Source organism: Pungitius pungitius, chromosome 11, assembly GCF_949316345.1.
Source record: "Pungitius pungitius chromosome 11, fPunPun2.1, whole genome shotgun sequence".
In the NCBI taxonomy this organism is placed as follows: domain Eukaryota; kingdom Metazoa; phylum Chordata; class Actinopteri; order Perciformes; family Gasterosteidae; genus Pungitius; species Pungitius pungitius.
Window position 1 is genome coordinate 7,562,035 of NC_084910.1, and position 12,869 is coordinate 7,574,903.

The 12,869-nt window shown below is 43.7% G+C and overlaps 2 protein-coding genes across 3 annotated transcripts in view; both read left to right on the plus strand.

The window, feature by feature from the left end:
- The first annotated feature begins 561 nt into the window (after window positions 1-561).
- LOC119197971 (pituitary tumor-transforming gene 1 protein-interacting protein) lies at window positions 562-9,815 on the plus strand. 2 transcript variants are annotated; one of them, XM_037454718.2, is made up of 7 exons: window positions 564-869; window positions 1,084-1,130; window positions 1,583-1,691; window positions 2,908-3,019; window positions 4,095-4,160; window positions 8,449-8,495; window positions 9,425-9,815. In XM_037454718.2, the coding sequence occupies exons 1-7, from the start codon at window positions 749-751 to the stop codon at window positions 9,472-9,474; spliced, it is 552 nt and encodes a 183-aa protein (XP_037310615.1). In that variant the 5' UTR covers window positions 564-748; the 3' UTR covers window positions 9,475-9,815. The 2 variants fall into 2 exon arrangements, with proteins under 2 accessions (XP_037310616.1, XP_037310615.1); XM_037454719.2 differs by lacking the exon at window positions 4,095-4,160 and having other exon boundaries at window positions 562-869.
- Window positions 9,816-10,766: 951 nt separating this feature from the next.
- cdk14 (cyclin dependent kinase 14) overlaps window positions 10,767-12,869 on the plus strand; it is a 112,577-nt gene continuing 110,474 nt past the window's right edge. The window contains exon 1 of the mRNA XM_037453024.2: window positions 10,767-11,228. Within this exon, the coding sequence (XP_037308921.1) occupies window positions 11,135-11,228 (94 nt within the window). The 5' untranslated portion in view covers window positions 10,767-11,134. The remainder of the gene's footprint in view (window positions 11,229-12,869) is intronic.

Consider the following 12,869-nt stretch of genomic DNA (forward strand, 5'->3'; position numbering starts at 1 on the left):
ACGATTGGTTCTTGGAAGTGTTTTATCGCCATTGTGCAGGGTTTTACCCCAAGAGCAAAGGTTGAACCAAACCTACAGTGTAACAATAATGTGACTTATCTATCCAGAGGTGATTTATTGGATGACTTATGGCTGTGGGAAGAAATGATCTCTTGTATCTTCCCTTGAGACAATGGAGCTGGATGAGTCTAAAATTGTGAAATCTAACTGTCAAGGGAATACAATTAATTATCCTATAGCCCATACACAAAGGGAAAAGAGTAAAACACACTTGACTTTTTATTCTTTGTTTGGTTTCCCTGAAGCATCTTACATTTTAGTACCTATGTTTACTTTACCCAATGCGGTTCAAACTGCTCCCGCCCGGGCTGTCAAGACTCTCCAACAGATAACCAGGAAGACAACTGATACTTCACAACATGTGTTTATGGGGACATATTTAAATACCTTGCAATGACGAAACGGATACATAAAATATGGAATCCAGTCATACCATCATTTCAGTCCACACTCCTTTTCAGAAGGTGGCGGTAATGCGCGCCAGATAGTTGCTGCCAACGACTGAAAAAAACAACAGAAAAAGACGAAGAAGAAGAAAAACTAGGAAGTGACAGAAGACTCTATGCAAAAGAGATACAAACGAAAACCAGTGTGTCTCAAAGACAAGCCTCTACTCTGGACGAGCACACATTCTGTACTGTTTTTCTGAGACGCAGTTAAGCTTCTAATTTCTCCTTCTGATTGAACAATGTCGTTGTCTAAAAAAGAGGGACACAGAACATTGACCAGTTCACTGGTCCTCGGTGCCTTCATGCTGTTCGTTAGCTTCGTTAGCCGAGGGGAATGCCAAACAACTCCACCGCCGACGCGTAAGTTGAAATATTGTATGAAAAATAGCGTTTTTGCAGTTAACAATAATGACATTACGCCTTTATAAGTCCTTTTTTTACAAAGGGTTTCCTCCAGTAAAACTAGGGGAATAGTGTTAGTTTATTGTTACGTCACTGTGGACCTGCCACGGCGCTTCTATATTTACCATTACTTCCGGTTAAGCTAACTGTACTTTTCTGTTTATCTTTTCAGCCTGCTCTTCTTACAAGAGTTGTGACCAGTGTGCTCCAAACACAAAGGTAATGTTGCCCAGAGTAGTTAATAGCAGGATTTGAAAAGACAAGACTTTGCCCGACCTTATCAAACAGCTGTCATAAATGACTCATTTATGGCCCGTTATCTGTTTGCACATGAGCTGGCATGCTACTTTACACCAATCCAGCCGCTGTAAGCAATCAGGCTTCATTAGACCAGTACACCAGTGAAGGACACCCAGGGACATGATGTCAATATGTTCTGAAGCTTGTTTTCTTTGACCAATTTATCGAAAGTATTAACTTTTTTATCCTATTAATCAAGCACCATCAAGTATAAATAAATAAGACGCTGGAACACACATGTGTTTGGCATTTGAATTTAACAACTGTACATACCTTTTGTTAAATAGACCAATCGTTGCCGGTTTAAGTTTGCATTTTTGAGATATGAATGGAGCAGACGCACAGGGCTGATCTGTGTGTTTTGTCCACAGTGTCTGTGGTGCTTTACCACCAACAACTGCACAGATTACCCAGTGAGCTGGCTGCTGCCTCCGCCCTCATTGTGCCCGCTGTCCCAGGCCCGTTGGGGAATGTGTTGGCGTGAGTAGTCCAGTCTTATTTCAATGCAGAAGATGGGGACCACATCTGCTCTCGTCTTTCATTTGTCAAAGTTAGAGATCCCACTGGTGCTGCAGAGGAGTGTTTTCCTCTGTGATGTAAACATGTCAAAGGCAGAGAAAGCAACTGTTAACCCAGTGATAACTTGTTTGGGTTTCATGGCTGTGACTCTCAGGGAAATACCAATTGACATATCCACTTCATGTTCTCTGTAATATTATAACATTTAAATATAATTCCACCCGAATATTATTTATCTTTTATGTTTTTATTATTATTATTATTAAATTGTGCACGTAACTCAACTGTAAACATCTTTCTGTATCAAACCTACTGAATATATGAAGCAATCAGAAATAAATACTAAAAAGAAAAGTAATTGTTGCACGACTGTGTACAGAAGATTACCTAAAATGGTCTCGCTCTGTGAACCACTGGATAAATGGCTGCAGGATTGTTGTCCTAGACAAACACTGGCATATTTTTAGCCGGGGGAAAAACGTGCAAAACCTGTTTGTTTTGGTTGGGTAAGCCCAAACTGAGTTTGTTTCACTTCATGTGGCTCAACTCATTGTTGCACATCACATACCTCATAGCCTCGCTGGGTACACCGTAACATGCTCATGGCCTACAGCAATAGAAACAAAAACAGAAGTCAGAAATGGCCTGGTGTTCCTTTAATGTCTGAGAAACCAGCCAGATGAGGAAACACTCCAACTAAGGGATTTTTTGTAGATGCAAATTGTGCAGTTAAAGTCATTTTTATGATCAAACTTTTATTAAAGGTTTAACGCTTCATTAATTCGTATAGATAACTAGAGACTATATGAAAACCCTAAAGGCCCGATCCACAAGCTGCTTAGCTTGTACTAGTTGTTCAGCACAACGAATCAGGAGTTGCATTCATGATGTCGCCGTGCTATCCCAGTCATAGCTGGTGCTATCACTCTGACGATCGCCAACACCCAAGCTGATAAACCATTGTTGTGCTGCTGGAGAGTTCTAAAGTATCGGTTATGTTTCCACTGGAACCGCAAGTGGAGTGCTTAGTTTCACCACGTGGGGCCTGGGGACAGCTGCAGTGTTGCCTTCAAGTCAGCAGGGGGCACCACTGTCAAACAAGTGAGGTTTATGTTGCCACCCAAACGTCCCGGTTGAGTATCTAGGTATTAATGATGTGTCTCTTTGTGTGATTCAGTGAACTTTGAAGGCCTGATCATCGCTCTGGCGGTCCTGGGTGGAACCGCCCTCGTCAGCATCGTCGTCTGCTGCTGCTGCTGCTGCTGTTGCTGCAAGAAGCGCAGCGTGAGGTAACGTTAAATCACAAGTCAGGTGCAGCTGTAGCAATCAGATATGTCCCAGCTTCCTCTGCGAAGTAGATGTGATCCATGATATGTATATATTTTTTACAAAGCTGTGATTTAGGTATATTATTAATAATAGTAATTCAGTCAATTATATTATTGCATTTATTTGTTAAATATATGGAAGCGTTGTTATTGCAGGTGAGCTAGATATCTGGCCGGCCATGCTTGCAAGTGGTCACATACTCACATACAGGCATTTCAGAGAATGTGTGGTCATGAAAATGATCCTAAAGGTCATGTAGAAGTGAGTACAACACAATCTCAGAGTCAACAGCTGTTTGAGCACAATGAGCGTCACAAAGATCAGACGTATTCGTGCTCTTAAAGCGGATTCTAGTGATACACATGGAATGTGTGAGGCTGTGGATTGAAAAGTTTTGAAAGCTCTGTGCCGTTACCTCCATGTCCATGTCAGAGCACCTCCTAATTGCCATCAATGTGGACCGCATTCACTCCCCACTGTTGCTCTCGTAAGCTCATCGGTTTGGCTTCCTTGACAAGACAGCTGTGTGTGCATGTTTGCGTGTGCAGTGAAATGAAAGTGTCATGTGAGTCAGCTGCAGGCTGACCCGTTGTACACTGGCAGTTCTGTGGGTGTAGGAGTCTTGTTCACGTCTATCATCTGACAGAGGAAACACCCCTGATCTCACACACACACACATGCAGGTGTGTGGGGGGCTTTTCCTTGGTTTTAATTGACCCTGTAGTTACATTTCTGAGAGGCCCTTTGGTTTTCTCAACTCCTGATAACATGGCTTCCTCTAAATTAGGTGATTCCATTATCAAAGGGGAAACTCATTGGTTTCTGTAGCTAAAGCTCGCTGTTGACTTTTGAACATTCGTTTACTTTTTGCATCTTGAGCTGCAGACAAACGTGTGAAATAAATACCAACCACGCTTTTATGTTGTTGAGCTTTGTGCAAAGAACATTCCTCAAGCAAAGGAGTGCTGTAGTTGGTGTTTTTGTTCTGTGGTTTTGTGATGCTGAAACTCTGCTCGTGTGTCTTTATGTCTCAAGGCCTGACAGAGATGAGGAGAGATTAGTTCAGAGGAGGGAGGAGAACAAACAGCGGACTGAGGAACGGTAAGACCTTCCCCCCCCAGGCTCAAGCAAAAAGTGGTTGAAGCAGTTGGGGACAGACTCTCCCCGTGTTGATTTAAATAACCACTTTGATCCTCTGCATCCAATACTTGTTCTCAGGGAACCCATGTTTAGGCTTTGTATTATCACCGGTAATGTTTGGTTGCTCTCCTCTGGTTCAAATGATTTTTGAACTTTGTTGAAATGGCCCGATATTTGTGTCCAAATATCAGATTTAAATGTTGTGTTACTATGTTGTGCTGCAGAGATGTCCTGACTTACACATCGTATCTATAATATTTATGGTTGAAATGAAATTGTAACACAAATATTCTACTATAATCCCTTTGAGGGATTATTAAAATAAATAATGGGAAATCAACGGAGCAAGGGCTTACTCTGATATCAATATAATGTTAGCAAATGAGGAGTCAGAAGCCCCCCCCCCTTCCCCTTTTCTAATTTTTTGTCTCCGCTGTTCGTAAAAATCCAAAATTTACTCTTGAGGTTCCAAACATTTTCAAGGCAATTTGGCTTTGAACGTGAGTAATCAATCAAGTTATCTTGTGCATCAATGTTTGAAGCAAACCTTTTAACTCATTGGCATTGGCCTCCCATTTATTTGTAACTTTAATGGAATGGAAGTTCATTTTCCAGGCTCTTATTATTATTATTATTATTATTTACTCTGAGTAGGTTGACTCCGAGTTGAGCGCGGGCACCCCCACAGTATAAAGGCAGCATGAATGGAGCCATGATACGAGTTACCCTGGCAACGACCACAAACAATGGGTCGGCATACCTCACTTCTATTTAGCTGGAAATACACACCATGCTCATATTTAACCACAAGAATAATATGGAACTCCTTTAATGGCTCTCACTGGTTTGTGTCCAGGGAACAAACACTTTTAAAAGGCATTTCCCACATTTCTCATCGCTCTACATACAGTAGCTTTACTAATATTCTCCACATCACCGATGTTATGAAGGAAACCTCCTTTTGCAAAAAAACGTAATACTACACAAAGAATGTGCTCTGATGTGAGAGCATGTCCACGATGAGGGACGTTGGTTGTATGATGATGGATGAGGTTATGGACATATGAATGAAAAAAATGTTTTTCTTCGAACATGTACATAAAAAAAACTGGAAAACACACTCTTTTTTTTTTTTTAAAAGGGCAGAATAACAAAGCCAAAACATAACACAACACACCATACATTGTGTGGGAGTGGGAAGAAGTACAATGCTTTTTTTGCCTTTATAACTGCTCTTCAGTTTTCACCGATAACCTCTCTACATAACACACCTGTGACATATATATATATATATATATATACCACATATACACTTATGTGATATATATCACCAAAAAATGTATACAGTTTAAAAAAAGTTTATACAAGTTAAATATACTAAGTTAATACAATATAAACCCTATTCTATTTAAAGATTAATCTCATCATCTTCCATTAACATCCTTCCTCTTTCATATAGTTGTTTAAACAAAGTTTTTTAACAACTTTATATTTCCACTTTGTGGAACAGTCTGGGGACAGACATAAAACAAAGTCACCCCATAGCTCGATACGCACAGGCTTTTCATATTTGTTCGGACCTTTGGGTTTTTTAAATGTAGGTCTCCCCTTAGATTATATCCCCCCTCCCTTTCACTAAACAATCCTTGTGGGTAATTATATATATATATATATATATATATATATATATAATATTGACAATATATTTAATCGAGGCTTCAATATTCTCTCCGACGTTTAACACCCTGCGAAATAAAACATCGTCATCAACAGGATCGTCCAGAAGGACGTGCAATGTTCAAGAAAACACTTTAGTCTTTAAGTAAGGATCTTATTCTTTGATTCCTCTTTTACACCTTTGTTTCAAATTGCTCCTCATATTCCGTCATTTACACAACAACACAAATGGGATCAAACAAGCTATGTCAGTATATTCTGGTCCAGCTGTTTTAACACATTTTATCCCAGCGTTACATTGTTTGTAGCCCCCAACAGAAGAGCCCGTTGTGTGTGTTTGTGATAAAAGCAACAGGTGTGTGTGTGTGTGTGTGTGTGAGTGAGAGAGAAGCGACGTGTTCCTCCACTCATCCACACACACACGCCGAATGGACTGTTGAGGCACAGCAGCTGTGGTGTCACAGAGCCTTCTCCACTGACCACAGCAGCCTCATCCTCCTGTGTGTGTGTGTGTGTGTGTGTTTCTCCCCTGACGTGCCACATACCCTGCTGGGTTTCCCGCAGCGAGCTCGATCCAATCTCCCAAGTCGGAGTTAGTGCAGTGACCTACATAGAGGCAGTGAACAGGACACTCATCATGACGCTGCTGCTGGCCTGCCTGCCCCCCTCCCCTCACACACAGAGCCGGCTCACAGCGCTGACCCATCGCCCCCCCGCCCCCCTTTTTGTCAGCCCGCTATGCTAACACTTCCGTCGAATGTATACTTCTGTCGATGTGTGGAAGCCTTTTGAAATGTGTGTTGGCAGCACTAAAACCCCCGATGAGTCCGATGTTTTTGTGAAGGGGCTCCTTGTTGACTTTGGTGATCAGCCCTTTAAGCTGGATCATGCTCCTTAATTTACATCCCTTCGTTTGTGTGTCAACCTGTATAATTAGAGTAGGGGGCGCATAACCAGCGCTGCAGCCTATAGTCCATAACAGGTATTGACAGTGATAGCCGTAGAAATGTGCTTTAAGCTGAGTAAATATTCTAACTTGGCCAACAAAAATACTGAAAAGAATCCCAGGGCAAGACCAATACGATAAGTCGGATCAACTGAGATAAGAATAACTGCAATCATTTCTCTCACTAAGGGACGAGACACCAACAAGATCTCAACCTTTAGAACACATGTGGCCAAATCCGGCCCACTGAGGCGTCCAGAGTCTGGGCGGCCCGCTGCTTTTTGTTTTGCTAATGTGAGAATTACAGAAACGGGAAGCTCGTTGTCTTTTTTTCTATCGATTCGTTCTGCACGGCACTCTTCCGCCACCGGATGCTGGCTGAGCCAATCAGCTGGTGTGTCCCTCTGGGAGCACTGCACATTGACATTTGGCATGTGTGCGTCAGCTGCTCTGAGAGCTTGTGTGATCTACGGACTCAAACGAGCGGTTCCTACAAAGAGTGGAAGATATATCCAAGTGCATCCCATAAATCACCAAATGCATTGCTCAAAGGATGTTATCCGACCATCTCTATTTGTTGGACCTACTATGGTGACCCCATCTGATTCATCTGTGAAAGAAGACTGGTACGCTGTATTTCTTCTTATATCAGCCATGCTTCATGCTCTCTGGAGACGAAGACGAATAAAATGCAACCATTCTGATGTACTGGCAAGCATGAACAGCTGATCAGTCATGTGAGTGAAATGCTTGCTCCAGCACAACCCAATCGGCGGCGGCCTTCCCCTCGCTTCGCTTGAAGCATCAACTGTTTTAACATGAAACCACGGCAACATTTTCGGTCAGCTGGGTAAACTAGTTGGCAATAAACCGCTGAGTAGCTGACTCCAGGTCTTGGTGCAGAGAGGAGGCGACTGATCCTCCTGACCGCCAGCTGAATGGACAGTTCAAGTAGCTGCAGTGTTCAGATGTATTGACAATATATATCCTGTATTAAATGTTGGGGATAAACTCAGTATGGGTTCTTTCCCAGTAAAACAAACAAAACATGTCACTTTATCAATACCCTTCCTGTGAAAGTGGACCTGAAGCAGTGATGTAGAGCCAACACAGTCGCAGCATATTCAAATCCTCATTCCCTCCTGCTTTCACACCTCCTGTAATATTACATCTCATTTCCCCCTGGTTTCATTAAAGTGCTTTCCCGTTAGCTGTAGAGGAGACCAAACCCCCCATGTGTCTGAGGACGGGAGGAGCGAGGTGCTCCATGGGTGTGAACGGAGAGCAGACGTGCCACACAGTGCTCTCCTTTCAAACACTACACAACGTGTGTGTGTGTGTGTGTGTGTGGATCGGCCTCACGATTGTGCTGTAGTACCCGAGCTGATTAGAATTTGAAGGTCAAAGGTCACTGACATTTCACACAAATGTCCACTGGAATGACATGAAGACATGCTGACATTGTGGACAGACATGAACATTTGAGCACATCACCTAATGGACTTCTAATAAGATGACTTTGACTGATTGGTATGAAGTCATCGTGAACACTAAACAGACCCAAGAGTTAAATATGTATTTTCTCAAAATCAAATCATTTTTTCACCATCTTTCGTTTCTTTACAGGAACGTGGAGCGAAAGGCGAGGCACGATCAGATCCGCAAAAAGTATGGTACGTATGGACCCAAGGTCCACTTGGTCCCCTTGAACCCCCCTTAAATGGCTTGTTGGATGGCTTTCGTTGACTTTCTTTGCGTACTCTGTTCCAAAGATGCATTTCTCAGCAGTTTGTACCCACTGTCCTCAAGCAAAGTGAGTCAGGTCCCCCATAGAGGGGCAACTCCTGTCTGAATAACTCCTCCAGCAGGGTCAGGGCTCAGAGCAGCACATTACAGGCCTACGAAAAACTATCAAAACCCCTTTAAAGGTTCTACTTCAAATCTCCATCCGAGATGTTCCACACCCCTTTTGGTCAAGGTGAGAATAGACACGACGCGCTTGACCCTCGTGTGGTTCCCCTGTCAGTCAGTCATTTCGTATACTGCTTATCCTTGGAGAGACCGTATAGACTGTTCCCAGACGATCACTGGGCGGACAGAAAACCCCCCTATTCATAGTGTCCCATTGATCTATCCTGCATATCCCTGGAGTGTGGGAGGAAGCTGGAGTACGTGGACACAGACACAGGAAGGTGCTGAAGGACACCAAGAGCGTGAATTCAGTGCTGTGAAATGAAAGAATCATTGTGACTAACATGATACCTTGCACCACGCCCACGTCTGCACGAGCCCACTAGAGGGCGCCCACCTGCAAGCAGAATCATCAACTCCAGACTTGGGGGGCGGGGCGCCCCCTTTGTTCAATAGTCTGGATTTAGTGTTCATAAAGCTTCATGTTGTTGTTATGGATTTTGTTTTTGCTGTGCAACACTAGATCTTTGATGCAGTTTCCACCAGTTGTTTTTGGGATTGTTGAAAAAGCAACAGAAAGTAGCGATACGGAGTAGATGGGATATAAGATTGGATTGATTGTATTCAACCATTTCAGCCATGCACTGAGCATCTGATTTTTATCTTTGACACACCCCCCTCCTCCGTGCAGGTCTGATGAGTGACTCGGACCACCCCTACAGCAAGTTTGAGAACGAGTAGAGCAGCTCTCCTGGAGCACTTCCAGCGGCCTTTGCTTGCAGCTTGTGACACGACTCTCTCTCTCACACACACACACAAATCACCACCGCACTCTTCCTAAATCATAACTAACCTGAGAGGAAAAAACAATGCTTCATTCTGCTTGAGGATGCAATTACTTTTTATTCCTGCAGAGTTCTTTTGTCTTCGGAAATTCCCTCATGAGTTTGCTCTTTTTAAATATTGTAGTTTCATATAAGTCCTTTCAGATTGTATATAAAGTATTGTATTATGAAACAGGAAATAGTGATTGTACTTCGGAAGAGATAAACAATAAACCAATAAATTCCTTCTTTTAATGATGTGGTGTGTTCTTTTATTTTGGAGATAAAATGTCTTGTTTTCTGGCTGAACTCTGCTACTGATACTATGTTTTACTGCTACATGTATTCCACAGCTGGATTTTCCACACATAGACATTATCACCTGACATCAAATATGATATATCGGCACATATCGTTAAATCAAATTGCATCCATCCTGAGATGGCACTCTGAACTGTTTTCAGAAATTATGAAAGTGAATGTAATTGTAAAGTTTCATTCATGTTTCATGCTTATTTTCCGTCCCATTGACTGTCTGAGATGGAGATGGAGTCCAACTCACAGGTACCTGAGATCATCCAAATGGAGCCCAGTGGTTTCAGCCTGCTTACAGCTGGTGTCCACATGCTGTTCTGGGCTTTGAACCTCATCCTTCCGAAGGAACTAATGAGTGTTAAAGTGCATTTTATTGGAAAGAAATGGAACCGCTGCGTTGCATATGGAGATGCTTCCACCTCATCTCACTACACGTCTGATACGGACGGCTTCTCATCCTGAGGCAGACATGCAGACCTTTCAACTACAACTTCTGTATTATGGCATGTTAAACATGGCAAATGATGTACTTTTGTTGAATGTACGATAAAAATGTTGTAATAATTTGACGCGGCGCCTCTACATTACCGCGCTGTAGACAGCGCGCAAAGACACGTGACACAAGCTGCAGCCCGTGATGCATGAACAACATGCTGAGTGTTTGCGCCTTTAGCTCCACTTTCATTACAGATCCGCGAGGTGGGATAAGGAATGCCGTGTGTGTGTGGGGGTGTGGGACGGAGATCATTTCGCTTTCCCGTGGAAAAATATCTCTCCTGCAACACATTACGGGGCGGCGCTCGCGCCAGCGACAGCCCGTCCACGCGACGAATGGAAACGCGCCGCTCCGCGGGAGTGCTCCAATCGTCGCGCACTGGGGCGGGTTCTAGGGGTCGAAACGAGAGAGAGAGAGAATCCCAAAAATGACATCTAGATTGCGGTGGAGCAGGGAGCGACTGGGACAGAAAGCACACAGCGCGAGCTGCGGCTTCACCCGAGGAGAAAAGACGCAGCGGGGACGCGCGGCGCATTACGCACGCTACCAGCTTCGGACTTTTATGCCTCTTTTGGACATGTAGTTTCCTTCTTGACCAAATCCCAACAAGGCTTTTGCTGTTCCTAGTTGATGAGAGAAAGAAAGAGCAGTGATAGGCTGCGCTTCCTGTTTGCTCTCCGCCAGTAGCGCTGCAGCTGGGCTGAAGGAGCCCCGCAGAGCTCCGCGAACCACCGGTCCTCCACCGCGCTCCCACGGAGAGAGAGAGATGTGCGACCTGATGCCATCCTCCCAGGCCCCGGAGAAAATCGGCAAAATGAAAAAGTTGAGGAGAACTTTGTCGGAGAGTTTCAGGAGTATTGGTGAGTGTTTTCTCCTTTTCCCCAGCTGTGGGTTTGAGACATGTCCATCATCTAGTTATATATCAGTTCTAGTCCCACGTAGAGGACACTTTCCCTCAGCACAAGTTCAAACTCATTTAGAACTGATAGCACTGAGTAATCGTGTATATTATAACTCTGTTTCTCCATCACCACTAACAAACTGGACATTTCTCCCATCATCCTCATCAATGCGCCCGAATCTAAACTTTGCTTCACATACCACACATTTTTCATCGGTTCACTTACACACATATTCATTGATATCAACACAGTGTAACCATAGTTAGATTCCACAACGCCAGCTGCTGCTTCTGATGTTGCTATTAGACATGTAAAAGGGGGCTAAATGTCTGCATCTCCATCTCATTTCTTCTTTAGTTGTTGTCCAACAGCAAACGCTCTGCTAATATAACGTATGTGAATAAAGGAATCATCAGCAACACACCACCGCGTCACTGGTTGTCAAGGTGCAGCCATCGTATCCCAGGTCATCTCTGTCACTCAATCAGCCACACACACACACACACACACACACATTGGCCTTTACATCAGTGTGTGTGTGTGTGTGTGTGTGTGTAAAGGATGACTCTGGATGCAGCACATATGAGGGATGAACAGACGGGAGTTTGGGTCGATGATGCTGGAGAGGAGAGATTGGCATTGACTTTCCTGCTGACACTCATCTCCCATTGGCCGTCGTTGCTCTCATCCGAATCAACAGATCTGAGCATCGATCAAGCTCTCGCTTGATAAAATAAAGCGCATCCCAAAGCCGGCCGTATGTTTCCGTCCTCGTACCAGTGTTGGTCCAACCGATCCCGGTCCTCATCAACTCATGAGCCCATGTGACACGGTGTATTAGGCATACTTTGATTGGAATGGCTTTGAACCAGGTTAGTGGACTGATGTAGGGTTCTTCAAGCTTTTTCTGATCCGTGAGCTCAGGTGTGATAATCATGAGCCATGTCTTCAGGGACCTCTGATTCCTTCTGGAGAAGTATTAACAGACTGTGCCTTCAAACAAGCTGTGATGACTGAAACTTAATGTGTGAATTACGTCAGCTGACCGAAAGTAAACATTGTGCCAAAATGACCATCAGAGCGCTTTGAAGCATTCCATGGTTCAGAGAACCTCACCTGTACCCAATACAACTGTCCCTGGTGAAGAGAAGAGGCTCACTGGATAAACTTAAAGTGGATTTACCAACACTTCACTTCTGATGGTTTCCTTCAGAAAGTGATATGAATGTAGCATGGATATTATTTATAGTGAGGCTGCTCCGACAGCATCAACATGTACATCTTAAAAAGTAAAGAGTTGAAGCTGCAAACTACAGCGTTTGGAATTTGGAACATTGGGAATTTCAAATGTGTTTCCTGCAAAGTGAGCACTTAATCTAACATGTCAGTCGCTGCGGCTGCAGACTAATTAGTGTATCGAGTGTGAACTTGTGGATGTCTGGAGTGTGTGGGGACTCTTTGGGGAACGTGTGCATACTCAGCAGTGGTCGGCCGGACACACACAGACAAGAAAACAGAGAAAAGAGTTGCAGCCCACAGAGCCCTCTACACAACGTAATCACTGTCAGGAGTTAATAACTCAAAAAACATCATCTGCCT

Bases quoted from the DNA above. Each gene is read 5' to 3' on its own strand.
- LOC119197971 (XM_037454718.2), top strand. From the start codon at position 749: ATGTCGTTGTCTAAAAAAGAGGGACACAGAACATTGACCAGTTCACTG. The intron at 1,692-2,907 runs GTGAGTAGTCCA...TGTGTGATTCAG, and splicing joins CCGTTGGGGAATGTGTTGGC to TGAACTTTGAAGGCCTGATC. The intron at 8,496-9,424 runs GTACGTATGGAC...TCCTCCGTGCAG, and splicing joins TCAGATCCGCAAAAAGTATG to GTCTGATGAGTGACTCGGAC.